Source organism: Mus musculus, chromosome 7 (genome assembly GCF_000001635.26).
Source record: "Mus musculus strain C57BL/6J chromosome 7, GRCm38.p6 C57BL/6J".
In the NCBI taxonomy this organism is placed as follows: domain Eukaryota; kingdom Metazoa; phylum Chordata; class Mammalia; order Rodentia; family Muridae; genus Mus; species Mus musculus.
Window position 1 is genome coordinate 65,353,687 of NC_000073.6, and position 25,885 is coordinate 65,379,571.

Genomic DNA, 25,885 nt, shown 5'->3' on the forward strand with positions numbered 1-25,885 from the left:
CCATTTATTTAAACACTCTCTAAGCAGGAGAACCATCAGTAGAGTCAGTTCTGCTAAAAAGAAGAAAAAGGGTAAATTTAAGGAGCCATACTTGAACAGAAAAGGCATGAATTGGTGTTGTTATCCCTATAGCATTTTATTTAGTTTTTCCTTTTTGAGACAAGTTTTTATACATAGCCCTGGCCATTCTGCAACTTGTTACATAAAGCAGGCTGAGCTGTGCTACATGACACCCAGCTACTTTTTTAAAGTTTTTATTTCTATGTGTGTGTGAGGGTGCCTGCAGAGGCCAGAGAGGCCATCAGATCCTCTGGAGGTGTGAGCAGCCAAACATGGGACCATCAACTAAATCTCTTTAAAGTCTTTTTAAAGAACAAGCACTATTTCCTACTGAGCCATGTCTCCAGCTCCTAGCCTAACTTTAAATACATAAACACCACAGTTTACAACACAGGTTGGGTTTCTTCCCCATTTCTAAAGCCACAAAAAAGCAAAAGTAGAATTAAAATCCAGACCAATCTGATCCCAAAGCTGGTATTTCCACTGCTTACTAATAATCCTATCTGCAATGCTTGGGCTGTACATGCTTCAAATGAACAATTATCTTTTTAGAATATGGCCTCCCACAACATACATACCAACCTGCTAAGTAGCTAAGGATGATTTTGAATTTCTGACTGCCGGGTTTCACAGATGAGAATTTAATGTGATTCTGGGGATGGAAGAGGGCTTCCTGCATGCTACAACTAAGCACACTACCAACTGAGTTTATCCCAAGTTCTTTCAAGATTTTAGTAAGAACATATCTTAATATTAAACCCCAAGCATACAAACATGTATATACAACCAGCTTATAATATATAATCTTTTATGGAATCATTCAAAATTCTAAGCAACAAATCACTTAATTTTAGAGATTAAAAATAGCAAATATATAAGAAATAACCAAAGGATATGCGAAAAGGCAATCATGCTTACTTCTGACCTTAATGACGAATTTATTATAAATCTAATTTTAAACAAAAGAATATAGAAAAAAATTCCCCTTTCTTTTGGCTTCCTGACATCTGGCTTTCCTCTATTGTTTTCAAAGCTGCCAGTATCCTGAATTATGACACAGATTATTTACTGCAGTAGAAACTCACCCTGTGAAGCGTCACTGTGTGCTGTTCCCATATAGCTGTTTCCTCCATTGCTGTGCTCTGATAAAGGAAAAGAAAACAAAGCATTTACCTTTAAAAGAAAAAAATAAGTATTTAATAAAGTAAAAGAAAGCATTCTGGAAACAACTCAGCACAATAAAATACCAAGACTTGCACTGTTAATATTAAAAGTATTCTAGAAACCACTTAAAAACTATGAAAGGGTTGTTTTTGTTTTAAGAGATAAGAAACCACACACAGGAACTCCCTTTGTCTTAACTTAATTTGGACAGACGCCACTCTACACTTAACACAGCAGAATTGAGTTAAAGCTAGAAAATTCAGCAACTTTATGCTTACCATCAGACAGACCAGATCTAAGTGGACTTACAAGCATTTTTCATGCTGCACACCACAAGAAAAGGTACCTCTGAACTCAGTATTTGCAAATACACGATCCAGAAAAACAGATTTAGACCATCAGATAGGTTAAAGTCACTATTCTATCCAGTTTCAGTTTTATGTCAGCATCACTTCCTCTAAGTTCATGTATAGCCATACAGAAAGAGGCTTTTATGTTACACATATCATAAACATGCATTTACTAAAACGTTAAAACAAAAATCTCAAGGCCCCAATCCCCCAGATCCATAAACAATCACTACAAGTTTCAGTGTAGATCTTAGCCAGCCCACAGGGTAGCTGCATTTTATCTCCTACCATCAGTCTCTCATAGAGATAATAAGATGATATGAAAGTTGAACACTAAAATTTAAAAACAAAATTTCCTTCGATTTTGGGTTAACAGCTCTTGATAGTTTAAAGTAATGTAGCCCCTCTTAACACTACTTTTTAATACATTGGGATGCTTAATATGTGTTTCTTTCTAGAAGAGGAGGAGGAGGAGGAGGAAGAGGAGGAGGAGGAGGAGGAGGAGGAGGAGGAGGAGGAGGAGGAGGAGGAGGAGGAAGAAGAAGAAGAAGAAGAAGAAGAAGAAGAAGAAGAAGAAGGAGAAGAAGAAGAAGAAGATCTTTTCATCATGGTGAAGTGACAGTAGCATGGCATAGTCACATCGTCCTTCATTAGCTATTACTATAAATGTCTTTCACCAGTGAGATCTGACTCTGTTACATAGTTATCAGTAGCATCACAAGACGACTCACATCAAGGTGCCAGAGAGCTATTTCTCTATTCCCACAGTAAGTTTAATTGAAGATTAATGCCACTTTAGAAAATCAACTCCTATAAAGGAAGCCTGCGTCCCTACATTCAAAGCAACTAGATTGACTTTCCTCCCAAATGAATAAGGGACGAGAGAGAAAGGATCTCTGTGTTCACTCCCATAGATAAGAACTGGCAACGTTACCAGCTTTTGTTTCAACCTTCCAATGATGAGCAGCAAAACTTTCTTTTAATGAGACTCGCCTGGAAACAAAACTGTTTTGTGTTTTAACAAAAACTGACCAGATTTTAAGACAGACAGACAGACAGACAGACAGACACACACACACACACAAACTGCACAAAGCTTCCTCCATCCATGTGAAACACTGACAGTGAGGAGCAGGTGCACTGACCAGCCACAGTTCACTAAAACACACAGAATCAGGTGTCTGCAATAACTGCCAGGCTGAGCAATCCCAGCTGACAACAAGGAAAACTGCTTGCAGAGCTCTAAACTGGTTTTTCTGGGATCCACTTTGTTTACTAGTAGCAGTGCTTCACTCCCCATCACTCTATACTGTTAAATGATCTGATAACTGGCACTTTCCTTGGTTACTATCTTATGAAAAGTGTGTGGTTCTCCACAAGGCTGTGATGATCGCATAAGTTTACACTTTTGGGCAAAGGATAGCAGATTATACAACAGCTTGGGTATTGCCAAAAATCTAATTTTGTTTAAGCCAAAGTGAAGAGGAAGTTGAAAGGATATGAAAAAGGTTCACATCGATCAGCTTGAAATAAAGGGAGTGTGGGTGGTATTTCTCATCAGGTGTTCTATCTTCTTGTTCTTTTTTTACTCATAATAAACTGGCAACATATTTCACACTACATTCACATTCCACTGTTACTGGAAGTTCCAAACATTTGCTTCTAGTTGGCCTTTTTGTTTTAAAGGTTTTGTTTATTAAATTATGAAAATGATTGAGAATGAGCTGGACACTTTAGAATAGGGCGGACATTCTCTGGAAGAATACCTACAGAATTCTGAAGAGAAAAGGAAACTGGGCTGGGGAGGTTTACCTTGACTGTTAGTCTTTTTGTTTTATAATGCTCATCTACTGCTGTGCAAAGAAATTTAAGTGCAAACTTAATTTTCATGCTATAAATGTATAAATCTCTTTAAAAATGAATCATCGTAAAATCCGCGTAAGTGCCTCTGTTTAAAACATCATCAGTCCCACTCTAAAACTGTCTAGGCTTGTAGGAAACTAAGAAACAGGACATTAATCTGCTAAGCATGATAATTCTGCTTCTAGTTCTCTGTTAACTACACAAGATACACAGAAAATGAGCTAGCCTAGAAATAAGACCAGAACCCAAGCTGTTAAAAATCTTAGTTTTCCTCACCTATAAGATCAGGAAATTAGACTAAATTATCTCAAGGAAAAATGTCTTCCCAGTTCCAAAGGTCTATTTATTAAAGTGTACTACAGAATAGGTTACAAATTCAATAATTAGCATCAAAAATGACTGCAATTCACGGTTGCTGTATTAGTTTTGCACACACTTCTAAGTCTGCATCAACTGACTAGAATCATAATTTCAAAAGAAGCAAAAAGCTGTATTTCAGAATCTGCCAAGAGTTTGTTTGGTTTCTTTGTTCTAAGCTCCAGCTGGCAAATACACTACTCAGATCACCAATCTGAAGGGCTTCCTGCCAACTCTCGGTCCTAATTCTAGGCAGTTCCATCATCCTTTACACCAACTACAAATCAAATGGGAGAAAGCAGGCCTGGAGAGCTGAACTGACAGGGAGCTCACTTTCCTGGGTCTGAGCAGGACATGGCTGGCATGTGTGGTGGTGTGCTGTTGAGAACTTTAAACTCAAGCAGTGCAATCAGAATTCATTTTGAAGACCATAAATGGGAGGCAAATTTAAGGCAGAAAGAAAGGAAAGTTAACATGAAAAGGAGGGGCTCTAGGCAGGGCAGTAGTGGTGCACGCCTTTACTCTTAACACTGGGGAAAGAGACAGGCAGATATAATATCTCTGAGTTCCAGGACAGCCTGGGCTATACAGAGAAACTCTGTCTTGAAAAATCAAAACAAAACATAACAAAACAAAAGCCAGTTCTGAAAGTACAGTTACAAATGTGGTCTCACACATGCATAAACTGAGGTACCCAGGGTTTACATTTCTGAAAATCAAGACTGAGACCTAGATAGAGTAGATCTGGATCTAAGAGTAATCAATCAACACGACTGTAGAACTGAAACCAAGATCTATTTACAAAGGACTAAGATGACCCTACAGACTACAACTACTCCAGGGAAGGAAGGACCAAGCGGACCTTAACAGTTGCCAGTGAGAATACATAAAAGCCCACAGAGCCAATACAAAACATTCTTTACTGCTCAGAGAGTACACCAAAATACAAGAATTGAACATCTCCTAATCTGAGACCAATATTCTTTGTTATCTAACATCACAAAAGAACAACATTTCCATGAGTTTTAGAAATGCTAGATCCTTATTAAGTATATGATTAGAAAATTACTGTTGCCGAGCGATGGTGGCGCACGCCTTTAATCCCAGCACTTGGGAGGCAGAGGTAGGAGAATTTCTGAGTTCGAGGCCAGCCTGGTCTACAGAGTGAGTTCCAGGACAACCAGGGCTACACAGAGAAACCATGTCTTGAAAAAGAAGAAAGAAAGAAAGAAAGAAAGAAAGAAAGAAAGAAAGAAAGAAAGAAAGAAAGAAAGAAAGAGACAAGACAAGACATTTTTCTTAGCTATACCAGCTAATAAATCACAAAAAAATAAAATTTAGACACCACCATCTGGGAATACCTAGTGAATTAAGAAATCTAGGCAAGCACTGGGGGTGGGGGGAGGAAAAGGAAGAGGAGGTAGGAGGAGGAGGAAGAAGAAGAGGAGGAAGAGAAGGAGGAAGGAGAGGGAGGAAGGAGAGGAAGAAAGAGGAACGAGAAGAGGAAGAGGAGGAGGAGAAGGAGGAAGAGGAAGAAGAGGAGGGAAAGCTCTAAGAAACTACAAAGACCTTAGAATCTGGTATGATTTTACAAAGTCAGGTGTGGCAACCTAAGCCTTTTATTTCAGGGAAGGCATGAAGAACAAGAGTTCAAGGTACATGGAGAGTTTAGGACCAGCCTGGGCTACATGAGACCATGTGGGAGGGTGAGAAGGGAAGGAAAGATCTTACAAAGAAATGTTATGGGTACCAGGCTCATAAATTGGTATCTGTACTAAAATGAGAATAACATCAAAGATTCATCATAATTTCCATTTGAAATGTTTTCTACTTAAAAAAAAAAAAAAAAGAAACACAACTTGAAATCATTAATATGAGAAGACCCAAACCTAGAGTGCTGCTATCATGATCCAGCTAGCACTAAGAAAATTTCTCTGCACCAGTTACTTCAGCAGCTGCCTTCTTTTCAGGAACACAAAAAGTAGAAGTAGTCTTAGAGATAAGCAAGTATATTACAGGAGCACTTTAAAAGATTATCTAATACAATATAACAATGTAAAATAAATTAACTCTTTATCAAATAGCCAGCTTCAAGTGGTAGAAAGCTACATAGTGAAAGGATCTTAATGCTGCTGGAGTTCTGATCAGTACAATCTCTTAGTGCCAGACGAGGGAGGGATGGAGGGAGGAATGGATGTGGAAAACATCCCAGGTAAAGAAAACAGCCTAATCAAGAGCCCCATCCCTAGCAGGAAGTGTCTCAACTCATTCAAATGATCTGCATTTATTAAGTGCTAGGATAATCTATTAAGCTCTGCAACAGCCAGTTACAATCAATATGATCATGCTTCTCTAGTGGGAGACACGCATGATCCAAACACTTCAGGGCTTGATACATAATCATGGGCTTAAATAAGTACTACCTAGAAAGAACACCAGTGCCCTGAGAGGAGTAAAGAGAAAGCTGGCAGCCGTGCCTGGCAGAACTGCAGGAAGGCTGGAAGAGATGCCCGCAAGGTTACGTAAACATCCTTACAGCTCTTTCAAAGGATTGGAGTTTGGCTCCCAACACCCATATCGAGTAGCTCACAACCACCTGGAACTTCAGCTCTAAGAGATCTGATACCCTCATCTGGTCTGTGAGCAACCACACACACACACACACACACACACACGTGCGCGCATGTGCATGTGCTTTAATAAGTGAGAAAAGAAAAGCAAAGTTTATCAACAGAGGGCAAAGAAAACAATAAAAGTTGAGGCCATTCAAGTAGACAACAGTCAAATAACCCAGCAACAGTTTTGGTCTTTTACTATCTAAAGCCAATAAATACAGAAATTTTTAGAACGAGTGAATGTGTGTGCTTTGGAAAAAGAGGAAGAGAACTAATCCTAACACTAAGATTCTGCTAAGATTCCTTTTAAGGCTCAGAGAACTATGGAATAAATAGAAGGCACACTCTGAACGGCTGTCTCTTGACTCATAAACTCACAGCAGCTGGGATTATTTACACAGACCAGGCATGGCTGAGAGGGGCTCATGAGGCTCCATGTCTCACTGAGGAGCTAGGAGGTGCTAAAGGAGGGTAAGTCTCTCTCTTGAGAGACCCTGTCAAATGCCCTCCAAACCTATGTGCATACAGGCAGCACTAATTAGACATAATGCACTGGGGGAGCGGGGCTGAAGGTAGGGAGACTGAGCTGACTCTCATCAAGTACATTATATAAGTATATGGAATTGTTAAAAATTAAAAAGATTCTTTTTTTAGAAAAACAGGGGCTAAGATATTCTTTAGAAAGCTACTATAGAACTCCAAAGAGAATTAGTATGTATGCATGCTACATTGGTGAAGTGATCTGAAAGACTCATTCACCACTAAGGTGTATATCCAAACTGAGTCTGTAACACTGGATTTGTAATGTACTTTAAAGTCTTTATTGCCTAATCCATCAAACCAGGACTGATTTAAAGCTAACGTAAGACAGTTTTCCTAAGGATCTGAAGAGCCCAAGTACTGTCTCTGAAACGAGAAAGTAACCTGCTGTTGAATCTACCTATCTACAGACTGAACTCCGTACAGAAATAAGCTCAAACAACATCCCTATATGCCCTTTTCCAATATTAAAATGGAAATTACAATGTTTTCATTTACAATGTTTTAAAAAAGATATGTAGGCCGGGCGTGGTGGCACACACCTTTAATGCCAGCACTCAGGAGGCGGAGGCAGGCAGATTTCTGAGTTCGAGGCCAGTCTGGTCTACAAAGTGAGTTCCAGGACAGCCAGGGCTATACAGAGAAACCCTGTCTCAAAAAAAAAAAAAAAAAAAACAAAAAAGATATGCCAATGTGACTTACTGTGTACTTGGTTCTATTCATATACAACTACCTAAGCTGGATACTATTTGCATTTTCTACTCCTGTTCCCTTTTAAATAGGTGAAACAGCAGCTAACGGTAGACAGATCCCCCAAAATTCAAAACCTAGACTCTAAACGCAGAAACTCAAAGATCCTTACAGCTATTCAATGACTGTTTTTTTAAATGCCTTATCTGTACAGAATCTGTCCTGGTAATAGGTATGTTGTGTTTACATGCATATTCACCTTATGTATATTTTCTTTATGCACTTTTACACATTAATACTAAGTTTTACAATAAGAAGGTTTAAGCAAAATTAATTGAGCTTTCTAGTTTAAGGTCAAGGTACTTGTCAATATAACAAAATTACAACTGGTTTTGAAAAACTGGAAAATCTGGCTCTCCTAACCCAGGAGAAGACCAGCTGGGGCTAGGGCAGCTTCACTGCAGCTTGCTTCCAGCTTTCCCGACTCACGCTACTTGTCCAGTCTTAGACTCACCCAACATACAGCATAGTCATCTGACGCTCATTTAGAATACAAGAATATTTAAATGTACACATATTTTGAGTAATAATCAGATGTAGCCACAGCAAATGTATTAACCCTGGAGCCTTCACTGTAAAAGAGAGTAAGAATAAGGATCATACAGCATGGGCTGGAGAGATGGCTCAATAGTTAAGCACACTAACTATTCTTCCAGAGGTCCTGAGTTCAATTCCCAGCCACCACATGGTGGCTCACAGCCATCTGTAATGGGATCAGATGCCTTCTTCTGGTGTGTCTGAAGACAGCTACAGTATATGCATATAAATAAAATAAATAAATCCTTAAAAAATAAAAACAAATAGCACATCTATGAAACACTAAGCTCAGGATCTGTGAGTCAGCACTCAGCATACATGCAGAATCTACTGTCTTTGCCCACTCATTTCCAATATTATAAGCAAGACAGCATTGGTACAGTATATTTTTGCTTAAGTACTCCAATACAATAAAAAAAATCCGTAAATAAGCCTTCGAAACTCCTTTTCTAAGATAATACTGAAAAAGATGTACATTCTATTTTAAAAGACAGCTTTGTTTTTCTCTGTTTTTGCATATAACATGTATTTCTGTTAATTGGAGATTTCCATAGTCTTATCAGAGTAAAGTAAGGAATGCCCATTATGGGTTTAAGAGTTAATCTTAACTCTTAAGAGTTGAATTATTCTCCAGATTAAAACTAACCAAAAGTGACTTTCATACAACTGTTAAAACTCAAGTAACAGGAAAATTTGTCACTTTTTGCACAATATTCAACAAGTACAAAACCACAACTTAAACTACTTTTTTCCCCCTCAAAGTCAATAAATAAGGCAAGCCTTCCTACAATAGAAAACCATGGAGGTAAGCTAGATTCAGTGGCACAGCCTTGTAACCCCTGCACCCAGGATGCTGAGGAAGAGGAACTGAGTTCAAAATCAGCCTGGACTACATAGTGACACCTTGCTGCGTGTGGAGAACACTGGCTACACAAGTTAGGAGTGGAGGAGCCTGCCTGCAATCCAAGCACTTGGGAGGCTGATATAGGAGGACTTTGCCAAAGTAGCCACATGTAAAGTTTTAGAGATCTCTGGTAGGATACAAAAGTAAGTAATAAAATTATAGAGAAAAGTACCATAGAAAGCAAAACAAACATGGTCTTTGGTAGGGAGGAGACTGTGGCCTGGCCATGGCACATGCAGAACAGCACTTAGCATCACACTCAGGATCTTGGCTGCTGTCTGCTCTCACTGTCACAACACTCACCAGGACAGAGACAGACATAGACTTAGTGTTCTGGCTCCAGCATCTCGCCACATGTCTAGTAGTAATGGATGGACAACAAGTGTCTACTCAATACCAAGTTCTCAAATCCAGACTGCTGGGAAGTTTATAACACGTTAGACCCTCCCTAACTAAACGGAAACAGTAACAGGAAACACAGAGCCTATCTCCCATGCCAATATAGTCACAGAGTTGCACGAGTTATTCTTAATTACCTTATGTTTCTGAGATATCAAATATGCACAAAACATTTCCACAACTATAGCCAGACTCAATGTTTTAAAGTTAACAAAGGAAAATCTAGAAACTGTGTTAGATGTAATTTAGCTAACTCCTTAACCTTACTCCACCACCACACCCCAAAACAAACAAAAGCCCAGAGCAGAACGCTGTTATTGTTTTAAGGGTTTTTTTATTTTTGCTTTGTTTTGTTTTTAGATTTATTCATTTTATGTGTGAGTGTCTTGCCTTTATCTGTGTGCACTGCGAGCATGCTTGGTACCCACAGAGCTCACAAGAGGGCATCAAATCCTCCAGAACTGATGCTGCAGCTGACTGTGGCCACCAAGTGGGTGCTAGGAATCAAATCTGGGCCTCTACAGGAACAAAGAATGTTCTTAACCACTGAGCAATCTCTCCAGCCCTGGTGCCGTTTATTTACTGTCAATGTAACTGTAACTGCATCCCAAAAAGACTGTGTTTCTCTCGCCTTGTGTGGTACTCTTCTTTATAATATTACTACTTCTGCATTCTCCAACATAGCTCTAAAACTTTCTATGTGGCTGCTATGGCTAAACACTATGCTCCTTCTAGATCACCCTCCCAAGTACTCAGACTGCAAGAACGCACCTCCACTCCTTTCCTGGTGTAGCCTTTTTCTTCTCTGCATGCTGCAAGGTGTCACTGTGTAGCCTAAGCTGATTTTGAACTTGTATCTGTATGTGGTACATGGACCTGAGCATTGTGCGTTAAATATGTAGAGGCCAGAGCAGGACATTGGCTATCTTCCTCTATCATTCTCTACCTTATTGCCTTGAGATGGTGTCTCTATTGAGGTTAAAAAAAAAAAAAAAAAAAAATCAAACCAAAACAAAACAAAAAACTGGCTGTTTAGGCAAGGCTGGATGGCCAGGGAGCTCTCAGGATTTGCCTGCCTGAGGTCCTCACTGCTGAGGTTACAGGTGAGATAATCTGGAACTCCTTAGCTAGAGAGAAACACAGATGAGGATAACTAGGAATAGCTAGGGATTCTCAGGCCTCCTCTTCCCCAGGGCTAGGATTACAGGCATGCACTTATGCAGTACTAGGGACTGAACACTGGCCCTTGTGCATGCTGGACAAACAAGCTCTGTACCAACTAAGAGCTATACCAAGCCCAAAACTCTTTGGTTTCTATGTAATCAATTACAAGGCTTTTGGTTAGTGTTTTTGTTTTGTTTTGTTTTGGGAGGGGGGGTTGATTTTTTTCAAGACAGGGTTTCTCTGTATAGCCCTGGCTGTCCTGGAACTCACTTTGTACACCAGACTGGCTTCAAACTCAGAAATCCGCCTGCCTCTGCCTGCCTCCCGAATGCTGGGACTAAAGGTGTGCGCCACCACCACCTGGCGAATTACAAGTTTTAAAACTGATCATTATACTACAGAGCAGCTGCATACTAAAGCTATATAAACTTCTAAAGAGCAGAAAACTAAAACAAAATGTACTCAATGTTAAAATTAATTAGTCATTCTTGGTATCCTTTTAAATTCTAGAATTAGAAGATCTACTTATAAATTTAACATATATTTTAAAAACAATTTCAGAACTGAAATCGAAAGATGATGGTAGTAGCTTAAACTAGTAACAGCAGTACTGAGCAGTGTGGAGGGGAGACAAAAGAAGAACCAGATAGTCTGGGGTCATTCTTAGTTTTATGAGACCTCATCTCAAAACAATACTCATAACAAAAACTTTTTTTTAACACTAACACCAATATCAAAACAGTAAAAATGCCTAAAATAACCAAGAAGAAAATGAATTTTTTAATTTCTGAGACATGATCTCTGTGTAGCCTTGGTTGTCCTGAACTGACTCTGTAGACCAGGCTGGCCTCAAACTCACAAAGATCTGCATGCCTCTGCCTCCTTGCTGAAAATGGAAATTTTTATCTTAGGAATTTACTCTATTTTGGGGTGTTTTTGTTTTTGTTTTGTTTTGTTTTCAAGACAGGGTTTCTCTGTATAGCCCTGGCTGTCCTGGAACTCACTTTGTAGACCAGGCTGGCCTCGAACTCAGAAATCTGCCTGCCTCCCGAGCACTGGGATTAAAGGTGCGCGCCACAACGCCCGGCTTGGAATTCACTCTATTTTTAAAAACATAAGAGGTTTTAGCCAATCAAAACAAACTTACTATCAATAGAAAATATTACCTTTGCTTTGGACCTTTCTCTGTGTGGCAATTTACCTCCCAGTATTCTGTCAACACAAAAACACCTCGTTCTGACAAAGAACTAAAAATGCGCATGTGACAAAATCTACTAAACCGCTCTTTCACTGCAGCCACAGTTAAGACTTAGTACAATACATTACAAATACAACAGCCCAAGACCTGCTTAGACCACGCCAATGGTGTGCTTCACAGGACAAAGTCTGGCACTGCTGGCTTTATCTCCAACTGCACAGCCAATCATTCAGAATCCAATTATTCTATCCATTTTCAAGTTATAAAATGAAACTCATGACTCATTCCTTCATACCTACCAAGCTTCTCTTCTCACTCATTATTAAGAATTTATCTGCTTAAGAAGAAATGGAAATAAAGAGCCTAGTTGGCCCATAAAGGAGCAACCTGAAGCCACTCTTCTCTGCAATAAATAAATTAAACAGTACTCTAGGTCAAAGAGAGAAAAAGGCCTATTTTTATTGCTGGCTTACAAAGAAAATGCTATTCAGAAACAGCAAGTTGGACTGTTTGAAACTTGGTAAATAAACTATCCTATCCTAATGTCTATCTCTTTCCAAACTTACAAGTTTTTATTTTTTAATATTGCCTTTCAAAGTTCAGAGTTGAAACAAAAAAAAACCATTCCAGTCAAATATTTCATGGACATCATTCTAAATGAAAACTGTCTTTTAATATTTGTCATTTGATAAAAATTTTGACTAACAGGTTAGTTGGCAGTGCTGCCCCTCCCCCTCCACCCTGCCCCATGCTTGTCAGCAGTTACCAGGCTGCTCAGTGGGGACTTGGCAGAGAGTGTGAATGCGAGCTTCCCAGGCCTGGGATGTTCTACAGCTAGGCACATGAGGACTGACATCAAGGGAGTTAAAAGCTGGGCCCCTGTCTTTCAGGAGACTAAATTATTAACACATCACAGCTAGATCAAGAAAGAAAATGACATTTCCAACAATTTCATCAAGTCTATTATTCTAAAAGACACTCCAAAAAGGATTTTAAAAACTTTTTTTTTCCCTTAGAGACATTTCCCTAACAGCACTATAACCTATTTTATTTATTCTTAACATCTGTACTGAGCTTATACTAGGTCTCTAAATAGAAAAGGATTAAAGAGCAGGTAAGTCAAGAGGCAGAACACGGTTTCTAGGAAAAAAAAAAAGCAACTATCTGTAATTTCCCCCTCAAACCAAACAAGCAACAGTTCTCTAAATACCCATCAGAGCTCTAAAAGCACAGACTACTTCAAGCTCCTTAACGATTGGTGAGTGAGGCTGACACTATCACCACAGCAAGCAAGAGGAAGCATTGAGTCTTCCTGAGTCCGAAATAAAAGTTTACTTTCTACAAGCTCCAACCATGATAGCATCTATTAGGGAAACCAGCATTCTGTCAATAAGCTATGAAGATATCTTAAAAGCTATATAATGTAATGAGGAATATCGGCCAATTTACATGAACTAAAGCTTTAATGAATAGCACCTAAAATGCTGAACACACCAACATACTCAAAAGCCTGTGACTAAAATACATTCTGGTGGAAACTACTGTGCAAACTGAGCAAAGTAGGTGGGGAAGCATCACTAGAACAAATATCCTAAATGGTGGTAGACACAATAAAGTGGAAATCGTAAGCCTCAGATGAGTTTTTGCTTACTCTGGAAGCACATGACGCAAATACTCATCCGCTAACTCAGCAAACAATCCCCATCTAGAAAGACTCGTGTAGTAATTAGTTTTGATCATTACCTTAGCTATTTTCTATAGTTCTTAAGGTTAAAATATGTTCAGCTGTTGAAAAGCAAATCCACTGTGCCTCAGTTGATAGCTGCCTGAGAATCCTTACAATAGACAGCAATGGTTTAAAGAAGAAAAGTGTAAATCACTTTTATGTCCGTCTACACTATAATCGCAGACATAGCCACTAGGAAAAACAAAACTGTTCCTCAGACACAAACATCGCACTACACAGCAAAGCAAGAACACAGCCCAGGAGGACAGCACAGAAATCTGTACTGTTTCCTCCAAAGTGATACAACTTGAAAATCCAGAAGCCAGCGCAACTTCCTTCAGCCACTTTCTGTGGGTCAGCCAATGAAACTGTTCCTAGTAATTATTAATACCATTCCCTTACGTAATTACGCAATTACACGGTAAGTCAGAGAGCCATCCCCACACTTCTGTTTTCAACTTCTGAGTAACTGTTATCAGGTATGCTAGTAAATAAACCTCACTGCAAACTCAGATGCACACCATACACAGGCCTTTCTTTCCCTTTATTTACTCACTATCATCAGCAGAGAATCCCTTCCCAATCACTCCCCTGTGCGTGTGCGTGTGCGCGTGCGTGTCTGTGCCTCCCTGCACTTCTTTTCTCGTGTTTTGTCAATTATTTTTTCAAACGTTTAAACCTTCATGAGGGGCAAGGAAGGAAAGATGGTTAGTGACTAAAGATGCTTGTGACTCATGGATGCAAGCCTGACCAAAGCCACTAAACTGTCATCTGAGCGCCACTGGTCATGTCACCACAGCACGTACCTCCATCATACACACCCACAAGAAATAACTCCAAGAGTCATCAGGATCTTATTGTTGTTTCATATGAAGCAGAAAAGAGAAACTTTTAAAACAGGATACCAGTCTTTGTAGTTCTATTTATGAAATAAGGGATTCTTTCCCGATGATCTATACTTAGTTTGACATATATTCAGTTTTCCCTTTTGCTTGTCTTAAATGTGCATATCACAAGCTTTCTGCTTCCACTTCATAGCATTACTGTGAGAATCAATTGAATTACCCCCACAGATTAATCTTAGCTCATATTTTTCATTTTATTTATTTACTTATTTTGGTGTTTTCGAGACAGGGTTTCTCTGTGTAGCCTTGGCTGTCCTGGAACTCACTCCGTAAACCAGGCTGGCCTTGAACTCAGAAATTCGCCTGCCTCTTGCCTCCCAAATGCTGGGATTAAAGGTGTACGCCACCACGCCCGCTATCTTAGCTCATATTTAATGTTGATCACAATCACTAACAGCCCATAAATATGTTATTTCTGACTATGTGACTCCATTCTCTATTTTAAAGTACTCTGAATTTATAATAAATTGGGTTTTCTGAAAGGACTTTCTCCTTGCATTCATCTACGTGGTAAGATAAACATCTTCAGCTAACATGCTTTCTATACCACCACAATGGAACTCTCCTTAGAAGTCGCTGCACTTAACCATCAATTCAGGGACCATGGGTAAATCTATTGACTCTCGTCAGCCACAGAGTTTTATGGCACTGACTTGGATTTATGTCCTTCATCAAGATTCAGGCCAACTCACCAATATTTGCTGTGTTTATTCTTAGGTAAAGACTTTGGAGTAAGAGTTTGTGTATATCAGAATTTGAAACGCACTCTTTGGCATAGCAGTTTCACTTTTAATAAGCTGACATAGAGTAGCAGGTGTACAATACAAAAATGTAAATACAATTATATAAATTATACTCATTGCAATAACAATATCCTGGAAACAAGCCCAACAGCTCCATCCAAAAGGCAGTGATGACTGGAGCGGCATGGTGAAAACTACTCGACCTTACAAAGCTGGAGAATGAAAAGTACTGACGCACTCAAGTTCTACAACTGCTGTGCCAAAAACACAAGAGCAGGCTGCAAAACGAGTGTCTGTATGTCTTCACAGGGGTAGGAGAAACAAAAGCACCCTATGTAAAACAACCATGGAGCTGGAGCTTAAGCATTTTGGGTTCCCTGAGAACAATAAATGTGACTTAGGGAAGGAGGCAACTGGTTAACACTGCATTCACTAGCTCATTGAGGGAGGGCCTGGCTTTATGTAAGACTGCATCCAAGAAAATAACCCTTCAGTTCCCAGCTAAGGACGCAAATATTTAACTACAGAGGTGCCCCTATGTGCCATAAGATCTCAATACCATAATTTATGTGTAAAAGCACACCTTCTAAATCACCTTGCCACAGCAAGCTATTGGAAACACTTCTCTTGGAATAACACTTTCCAAGTGTGTTGTCTTGACTAACAAGTACCAGAGCTCACACTCTGAAACAAACTGACATTCTGTGTAATATGGCAACAAAGCCTTTCATCCCAGGAAAGGAAGTCCCAGCAAATGCAAATATCATCACTTATATTTTAAAAGTAACAAATGTTGCACTGATTCTAGTTTTTGGACCCAGTCTTTCTTTTAGATCTCTTATCAATGTTTGCTCAAAAAAAAAGATACAAACTAAATTACTCCTACAGGAGCAATACTCTATTCCTTAAAACAATCTATACTAAACCTTGTATCTGCCAAAGAAACAAGGTCCTGTCAAGAATTCAGAAATTTCCATCTATTCTCAAAGGTTATGATTAAGTATTTCAAATAGAAAACTACATAAAATCACCACCTGTTTAAGCTGTTTGAATAACGGATTGATTTTTCTCACACTGTATGTCTGTCATTGAAAAAGCAAGCACTTTAGGATTTTTTTTTAATTAAAACGTACAAAAGAAGGATTCTACTTCATCTTTAAGAATTTTAGCCTAATGTAATAATAATATAACACACTGTCAAGAAGCACACTTCAAAGCACACAGGAAAATAGGCAAGTTGTTTTGTGCAGAATTCACCGGGCTCTTTTGGTTTGCACCCATCTTACTGTCCATGTGTAGGGACACTTTGTGCTACTTCTGAAAGTTGAAATTAAAGTGCTTAAAAACTTTCCTCCTTCTGTGGCCTCACATAAATAATAAACCTCAAAATAAACCATAGCTACTCTAGAGCTGAGTGTTTTGCTGTCTCCAAGCTTTATCGCTGCCATTGCGCATACCGCAGCGGGTGACATCAGATCGAAACTATAGGGTTTCGTCGGGTACCAACCACTCCTCCAGAGCCAGCCCCGCGGCTACCCACCCACCCTCCTGCTGCAGCTGACACCCCCGGGTCTCCGCAGACACGCTCCCGGGACCTGAGAATCCTCACCCGGGGCGACTTTCCAGGCGCGGGACCTGTTGCACGTCGCCTCCCAGCGCGAGCCGGAGCCAGGCACCGGCAGCCGTGCACCTGCCCGGGCGGCAGGCGCACCCCCAGCCCGCCCTCCCGCCTTCCCTCACCGCCCCGCCGCGGTCGCCCCCGGCTGCCGCCGCGGGGAGGGCGGGGCGAGGCTCCCCCGCCGCCCCCCGCCGCCCAGCCCGCCGCCCGGCTGGCCGAGAGGTTCTCACCTTAGCGGCCGCGGCCCTGGCGGACATCTTGTCTCTCTCCGCGCCGCGCGAAGCTCCTCGGACCCGAAACTCCGCGCCGCCGGCCCGCCCGCTCCTCACGCCACCGTCCGCATAAACATCTCCCGGGGACGAGCGGGGCAGGGGCGGGGGAGGCCGGAAAGGCCCGGCCCACGGGGAGGGGATTCAAGTGGGACAAAAGTCCGGGAAGCGTCCGCCCCGCCCGGGCTTCTCCGCGGGGCACACCCGGCCGCCTGCTCGGCCTCCGCCGCCCTCCGCCGGCTCGCCGCTCCGCAGTACCCGGGCCTCCGGCTGTCCCCTACACCCTCGGGCGTCTCCTCCAAAGCCTGCTCCCGCACGTAACTTCCCCGGAACGCGCGGCCGCCGAGAGACGTGCCGTCGGCGGGCAGAGCCGTCGCGGGCAACTCAGGCGGCCACGCAAAACCTGCCGGACCGGGCCACTGAGCATGCCCAGCCGGCGGGGGCGGGGCCTCCGCGAGGGGCGGGGCCAGGCCGGGTCCGACCCCCGCGCGGAAGGAAAAGCTCGGCTACCCAAGTTACTTGCTAGGCGGTTTCCGCTGCCGCGCGATCCATCCTGTTTGTTTTTATCACAGATCCGGCAGAATTCGATTCACCCCCACCCCCGAGAACCCCAAACTCCTGTGTACTAAAGCTTTTTGACTCCCTACACAGACTTGTCTACTTTCTCCTCAACCAGCAACCCCAGATGGGCCCCACGCAGGAGTGTGACAATTAAGGTCGGCCTGGCCAATACCCAACTGTGGTTTCTTTAGCCTCGCAAGTAACAATGGTCACAACTGTCACCATGTGTCTCGGCACTGTTACCCCATTGGAGATATGTTTTTGTTTAAAGCACAACAGAAGCGTTCTAGAAGGCTCAGGACAAACCGACTGCCTTAAATAAACCAGGTACAAATCTGGACACTGAGATAATCCCAGCCCCCTTCTCCCGCCTCGCTAGACAGGGATCTCAATAGAATATTTTAGGCTATCAAGATTGCTGAAATTCTTGGCCCCTGAAGAGACAGAGCAGGCTGCCTGCCTTTCTAAACCAGAAAAGGATGTAAGGACACGCGGAATTCAACAAGTTCAATAGGCCACTGTGCAAACTTAGGCCAACTGTCTTGCTGAACCAAAAAAAAAAAAAAAAAAAAATTAGGTAGAAAACTATTTCGAGCTTCATTAATTTACATTCTGTATACTGCAAAGCTCTTAAGGAATATTAGAAAAATTTAGTAACATTAGATAACATCCTAAAGTACCTAGCATAGTGCTACAGTAGCCATACAAGGAAGAGGGAGACAGAAGCATCGGCTTTTAGACTATTGTTGTCTTTTGAGAATTCAACTATATGACCAATTTAAACCTAATTCTAACTTGGAAATATCCATACATGAAATGTAAACATCAATTAAGGTTTCAAAGTCAAGTATTTTGTAACTCTAAGCCAGCTGAACCAGAAAAGAGCATCGTGCAAACCAAACCCTGTTTCTCGGCATGTAGGAAAACAGTTAAAGTCAGTTTTGTTTTTTGTTTTGTTTTGTTTTAGTTGTGGTGTGTGTAGTTATTTCACAGGCAAAGTGTCCTGTGTTCTCTCAAAGGGGGTGATTAAATTTATCCTATGAGAAAACAGCATTATAAAAGACTTGGGTGTGCTGTGGCTGAGAAAGCGGTTCCTGAAGGACTTTCATACCAGGGAGGGCATTACCATTTAATAAGAGATGCACTCTGCAAACCTGCCTAGCAGTTTGATGCGCCTACTCCTTCCCTTTTCTCTTTGGTCAATCAGTTTATCAAGTCTATTATGTAAGCTAAATATTAGATCACTACATCGTGTCTACATCTAATTTACCTGATTGGTCTTATCTTGCCATGGCTTTAAAAAAAAAATGAAATCAAGGAAAACCATTTCACTTTCAGAACACTTTGCTTTAAAAAGTGTGTCAATTAAAAATTTCCAAATAATGTAACCATTCTTAAAATTTTTCCAGTGGTATTTTGAGTAACCAAATTAAATTATCTAACATGAACTATAAGCTGCACTAGGTAAGTTGAATAGATTTTTTTTTTTTCTGAAACAGGGTTTCTCTGTGTAGCCCTGGCTGTCCTGCAACTCACTCTGTAGACCAGGCTGGCCTCGAACTCAGAAATCCGCCTGCCTCTGCCTCCTGAGTGCTGGGATTAAAGGCGTGCACCACCACGCCCGGATTCTTTTTTTTTTTTTTTTTTTTTTTTTGTGAATAGATATTCTTAATATCTAAACCAAACTATATTTGTATATCTTTTCCAAATAGCAAGGGAAGGGTCCCATCATTTACAGAAATGAAGGTGCGGGTGCCATCATGAAACCTATTAATTTGTATCCTAACAAAAATAATTTTAAAAAATCATTTTTAAAGAAAAACACTTTTGGAGGAATCTTATCTCCTCCCTAAAGTTTAACTGACTGGGGGTGGGGGATGTTTCTCTACAGTTTATGGGGAGGGCTTCAATATGGGGGAGTAGAGCGCATATAGCATCATCACTATCATTCTCATGAATTTAAATTTAAAAGGGAGAAATGCAAGTAAGCTAGAGCACCTCACTGAAAGTTACAAGAAAGTTCAACCAAACATTTCTTCCCTTTGTGTGCAGATTTCTTTCTGATCTAATGCAAAGGAACAGGAAACTGAAAACCACAACACTCAGAGGCACAACTTCCTGTGGGACTTCTGGTGTCTGCGGTCGGTCGGGTCGGTCGGAGCGGAGCGAAAGGAACTGAATACAGCAGCTTTAGAAATCTTAGAATTGCTAAGTACCATGGCCTTGATTCAATGAACTGTGTCTACACTCACTCATTATATATGGATATTTATGTTTCTACTGTAAAAACGAAACAAAAGACAACCACCTCTAGAAAGGCATAGTGAGGTTGCTTTTCATAAGTGCTGTGGGTTTATTCCTGGAAAGGAAAGAGGAAATGTTGGGCACCATGAGGTGATCTTGATAATGCAACGGGAGAGAGTATACTTAGCCCCCCCCACCCCCCCCCCCGAGGTATCAACAGTAGGGTACTGTCACAGAGTGTTCTGACCAGGCCACATCACTAAGGAGTCTGTGGATGGCTTCAGGACTTTCCTATGCCCATAGTCACAGGGCAGAACAAAATGGGAACAAACTTTCTCTGACTTGTCAAATTTCTAGAGTCCTTAAACAGTCAGGGCACAGTAGTGTATGCCTTTAACCCCAACAGAGGACAGAGGCTGAGGCAGGCAGATCTCAGTGAACCCTAGGCAAGCTGGTCTGCATAGTGAGATCCAGAACAGCCCGAGCTACTGAGAAAGGAGAGACCCACCTCAATGGATAGAAATGAGTAGGGGAGTCAGTTCTTTCCTTTTACCAGGTCCCAGGTCCTTATGCTTGGCTCTTCACTGCTGAGCCATCTCACCAGCCCTTATTTGTATCATTTTAAAATAAACATTATAAGTTGTATACCTAAAGGTTACTAAACATTTTATGTTTTATATGTGTGTGTGTGTGTCTATATATATATATACAACTACAATAAAGATACAAAAACTTTGTTAATGATCGATGCTACTTGATTTTTACCATAAGCGAATATTAATTGTACATATTAGTAGGTTTCACTGTTACATTTCCATAAGAACATAGCCAGTGCTTGCATCATATCTACCCTCCCAGCATCTCTGCCTTGCTCGTCCCTTTGTCGATTCTTTTTTTCTTTGTTTTTTAATAGTTCATATAAACACTAAAATCAAATCTTTTTGAAATTTTCTTCAGGGTAAAGAAGAGTATTTCTAACCTGGACTATTTGACACCACATCTCAAAAACAAAAACACCTCTCCCTGAGAGCCATCCTCCCTCCGACTGCAATAAGTGCCACTTTTTCTCTTGTCCTGAACAATCCACAAACAGAACTTAAGTACAGCAATGCCCTGAGTGCAGAACCTGAAGGTGGCCTGGCTCAGCTCTGAGTAGCGGGTTACTTTTCTTCACAGTATCCGGTGTGTCTCTTCTGATCCCCTTCCCCATTGGTTCACCTCTCCCCAGCTCTTCTCCCATTGGGAAAGGATGCTGACAATGGAAACTCTTCCCTCCTCAGAGTAGCCCACCGTGTGCTCCTTTCCTCTGTGTCCCCATCACTCCATCCTCTCTCGGACCACAGAATTCTATCTTAGAATCCAAGCTTCCTCTGCTGTTTCCCATTTCAAAAAAGAAACAAAATACTCACTGGTCAGTACCCACTGACTACCTTCAAAAGCTCACTGCAGTGCGTAGCAACACTTGTACTTGGCTGGAGATGGGTCGGGGGTGGGGGAAGCTAATGGTCTTGAATCTTAGTTTCCATTTGGGATCTGTATTTTGGAAATAAATGTCTCAGAGACAGTGGAAGTTGCACTCTGAACTCTGGGCCCACGCTGTCCCATCTTCCTCCCTCCAGTCAGTTCCCAGGAGCCGGTCTGGACTATCTACTAGCGCACCTCAGGAAATCTATGTTGTTCCTTTCCCAGCTGCTTCCGACTCTGGCAAGGATCCAAGTAAGGAACCCGGGCGATTCCTGAGTGCACTTCCAGCACAAGAGGCCCAGACAGGCAATGCTACTTCCTGTCTGATGGGCAGCTGGTGAGGGGTCCATCTTGGTTGGAAGTAAATCCTTGGCCAGCCTAGGCTGAATAACCAAGGAATCTAGTGATCAGGAGGGGTGGTTGGAAACTCATTTTGCCCGTACCTTACGTGTGCAGGCATTTTAAATCATTTGAGGAGGGGATCCTAGCAAGCCTGCAGGCCAAGCACACAAAAGGTAGGCCCTAGGCCCCTGTGAAGGCCCATGCTTCTTTCAAGTGTGCCAGGCTAAGACTGGTTCTGTTCCCGGGTTTGGGATCTCCACTGGCTCTTTCCAACCTCCCTACATCTGGGTGTGCTCAAAGCGTCCTCTCAGGTGAAGCCACAAGTCTGAATGGTATCAATTCCTCACAGGAGCTAAAATCTCTAAGATTTACATTTAAAAGTGGTGTTGCGCAATGTGAGTGGTAAAATGTGTTCTAATATTTTACATTTTAAGTTTCTCTTTCTGTAGAAATGACATTGATTAGCAAATAAGTATGACAAATCATAATGGCAACCAATGAAGGGAAAAACAACCCCACCAGGTTTAGGCTGTAATTAAGGGCTTTCCTGGCACTTTTTCTTATGTTGGGAACAGGATCTGATTTCCAAGATCCAGACATAGGAAAGATTATTCCACCTCTCCCTATAGATAATGCTCAATTGGTAGCAAGCCTCCTCAGAGCTGCCCACAAGCCATTTCTCTGTGTCAAGCATGCCCAAATCGTCTGGATCTTCCCTCCTCCCTAATTTCACAAGTAATATATAGTTTTAAAATCCACTGTGCTCACATTCCAGTTGCCCATAAATACTATCATTTAAACCTAAATAGAAAGTTTGCCTCCAGATTGCTTTCTGGCTCTGACCTCTCTCTCTCTCTTTCTCTCTCTCTCTCTCTCTCTCTCTCTCTCTCTCTCTCTCTCTCTCTCTCATATGTATAGTGTGTGCTGGCTCATGTGTGCACACACACATGCTATGTAAAAACTCCAGGGAGTCCCTGGAGCCATTTCCCTCTCTTGTTAGCATCTTGCATGTCCCTGGAACATTGAACATCTCTTGGTTCACATTAGTACAACTAACTCAACTGTCAAGTTCTGCCAGTCAAATCCCCCCACTATCCCACAGTGCTGGGAATGAAACACAGGGCTTCGCAAATGTTAAACAAGCACTCTACCACTTAATTCATTCTTTTTTTTTCTTTTTGTTCTTTTTTTTTCTTCTCTTCTCCTCCTCCTCTTCCTCTTCTTCTGCTTTCTTCTTTTCTTGAGACTGCCTCATGTATCCAAGGCTGCCTCGAACTCACTATGTAGCTGAAGATGACCCAGTATTTCTGACCATTCTGCTAAGTGCTGAGATCCCAGATAGACACCACCATGCCTGATTTGAGAGTTAAGGCTTTGAAGTTCACTTGTATTCTTCCTTTTTTGTCAACTTCTTCTACTCTCCAGATATTAGGAAGACTATTTTGAACATGCTAATTTTAAACTTCTACATTTTCCAGCAGTTTGTGGGTACATCATGTGGTGGTTTGAATGAGAATGGTCTCCACAGGCTCATATGTGTGAAGGCTTGTTTCCAACTAGGGCACACTTGGAAGGATGAGGAGATGTGGCCTTGGTGGAGGTAGGCTTTGAGTCTTCAAAGGCCCACACCCTTCCCAGTTAGCTCTCTCTCTCTCTCATTGCCTCATGGTTGTATCTCAAGATGTAATCCCTCAGCTACTGTTCCAATGCCATGCCTGCTGCCATGCCTCTAAATGATGATCATGACTCATTCTCTGAAACTGTAAGCCCTCAATAAACTCTTTCTTCTATAAGTTGTCTTAGTTTATTCACAATAATAGAAAAGTAACGAAGATGCATCATCAGACCAGACAGACTATATTGTCAGAAAGTAGGAGGACAAAGCAAAGTATACATTTGTATTCATATTTCTTGTTCTCTTTGTCTCTCTAGATTTTTCTCTTGGGGTAAGGGTGTCATATTATACACACACACACACTTATCTCCCAGGTTGGCCTTGGGCTTGCTATGTGGTGGGGAATGACCTAGAACTTCCAAGCTTCCCACCTCTACCTCTCAAGTTTGGAGATCACAGGCCTGAGCCACCATACTTTGCTTAGCACATTTCTTATTCTGCTCAAGACCCATTTTCCCTAAGGCTCTACTTTATGACAGAACTACCATGAGATACTTCCCGGGGGTCTCACACGCTAGTGGATATGAGAATAAGCCATCTACATGTCCCTAGTTCTAAGTGTGTCATCCAAAGATGGCAGGAGAATCCAAAGCAGTGACTTGTGGGGGAAGGGAGCTTCTCCAGAAAGGCTGTCAGCAGGCAAGGGTGGCAGAGGTCACTTGGGGGCGTGCCCTGCAAGGGAATATTGAGTTCTGATGCCTCCCTGTCCTCTTCTGTCCTTGCCAAGAACCAAGTTGGAAAGAAAATCTAATATCCTTAGTGACCTAGCCATGCAGGGAAGATGTTTTCAGTGACTACAGCACATTCTAAGAAAAACAGCCTGGAAGGAAAGTCACTCCGTGATCTGATGCTAACAACAAGAACACACCATCTTGAATCCACTGTATAATAGTGTGCATTAATATACAGTTGCATATTCATCAATATACTTCTAACAATGTTTGTATCAGTATATATGGGTATATTTAACACATTACCATTATTAACATACACCTTTTTTTTTGGAAACAGGGTCTCACTCTGTAGCTGAGACCGGCCTCGAACTGACTATGCAGCCTAGAATGGCCTTGAATACTTGAAATCCTGCTGCAACCTCGCAAGTGCTGACATTACAGACGTGAGCCACACATCAATTTATAATATTAGCATTGTTACAGTATATGATCTTCATAAAGCTAAATTCAAATATAGAACAATTTCAAAGTAATAATGCTAATATATATTTTTGTGTAGACTAATAATGATAATGTTATATGTTATAAGAGGGATACATATTCGTGCATATTATCATTGTTAGGAACTGATATTGTAACTAATAACAAAAAAAAGTATAAAATAAAAAAAGTTAAATAAGCCAGGTGGTGGTAGCACACGCCAGCCCTCGGGAGGCAGAGGCAGGCAAGTCTCTGTAAGTGTGAGGCTAGCCTGGTCTACAGAGCTAATTCTAGAACAGCCAAGGTCACACAAAGAAACCCTACCTTGAAAACCCAAACAACAACAAACCCAAAAAACACAAAGGACAAAAAAAGTTAACTGAACATTTTGTAACTACTGAATTTTTTACTGGTGCCATTGTAAAATAGCCCTGGCCACTGAAAGGGGCCTAGAAATCACAACAGCTCAACAGCAATGGACACTTAGCACACATACTGCAATGTCCAGCCGGGAACAGGCAGTTAGAAGTGGCGGTCAAGGAATCTGCAAGCTCCAGAAAGCAGAAACAAGTAACAGTGGGTCAAAGGATATAAAAACCAGGAAGCTGCTCCCAAGGACCAAAGATGATACAATCTGATAGGAAGAAAGAAAAGGAGGAAGAAGGGGGAGGGGCAGGAGAAGGATGAAAGGAAAGAATAAACACCAGACATCTAAGTCCCATGAAGAAAAGAGGGAAAGGTCCTGTAAACAAACCTAACTCCCTGAACAGCCCTGTGCACACAGGGACCCTGGCTTCTCAAGCAACAGCAAGGATACATTTTGTCCCCTAGAATCAGGGAGGGAATGTCTGTCCTGGCATTCCAGCTAAGAAGGGTAAACTTACGACTTCAAAATATCATCCTGGATCTTTAGACACAAGGGCGGAAGAACCTCTCCCACACTCCCAGAATGCCTCACAGACAAGCTTTTATGCCTCCTATGAGACAACTGGAAACACCCAGTACTGTCTATAAGCAATTCCTGGCCCCCTCAAAACTGTGATCTGAATGGCCTCTAGCCAAGGCTGTGGTGTACCGACAGAAACGTAGGTGATGGAAGAGCAGGTTAATGACATTCGAGAAGCAAATAAATGCGGAAGGTTCTTTGGGAAGAGGATGCTGCCCATGCAAATCAGTGGGAAAGACAAATGAAAGGAAAACGCTTGGGAGGGAGCTGAGTTAGGAAAGCACTTACCGAGCTTGAAGCCTGGGTTCTACCTCCAGTATTGAGTCACCACATACCT

General features: G+C 41.5%; 1 protein-coding gene across 13 annotated transcripts in view; it reads right to left on the reverse strand.

Moving 5' to 3' along the window:
- Tjp1 (tight junction protein 1) overlaps window positions 1–25,885 on the reverse strand; it is a 231,686-nt gene that overhangs the window by 57,522 nt on the left and 148,279 nt on the right. For 10 of the 13 annotated variants that reach the window (XM_006540786.4, XM_006540785.4, XM_006540783.4 and 7 more), the window contains exon 3: window positions 1,146–1,202. In XM_006540786.4, the coding sequence (XP_006540849.1) occupies window positions 1,146–1,202 (57 nt within the window). Of the gene's footprint in view, window positions 1–1,145; window positions 1,203–17,123; window positions 17,996–25,885 lie in introns of those variants that run through there. The other 3 variants (NM_001163574.1, NM_009386.2, XM_006540784.4) reach the window with 2 other exon arrangements.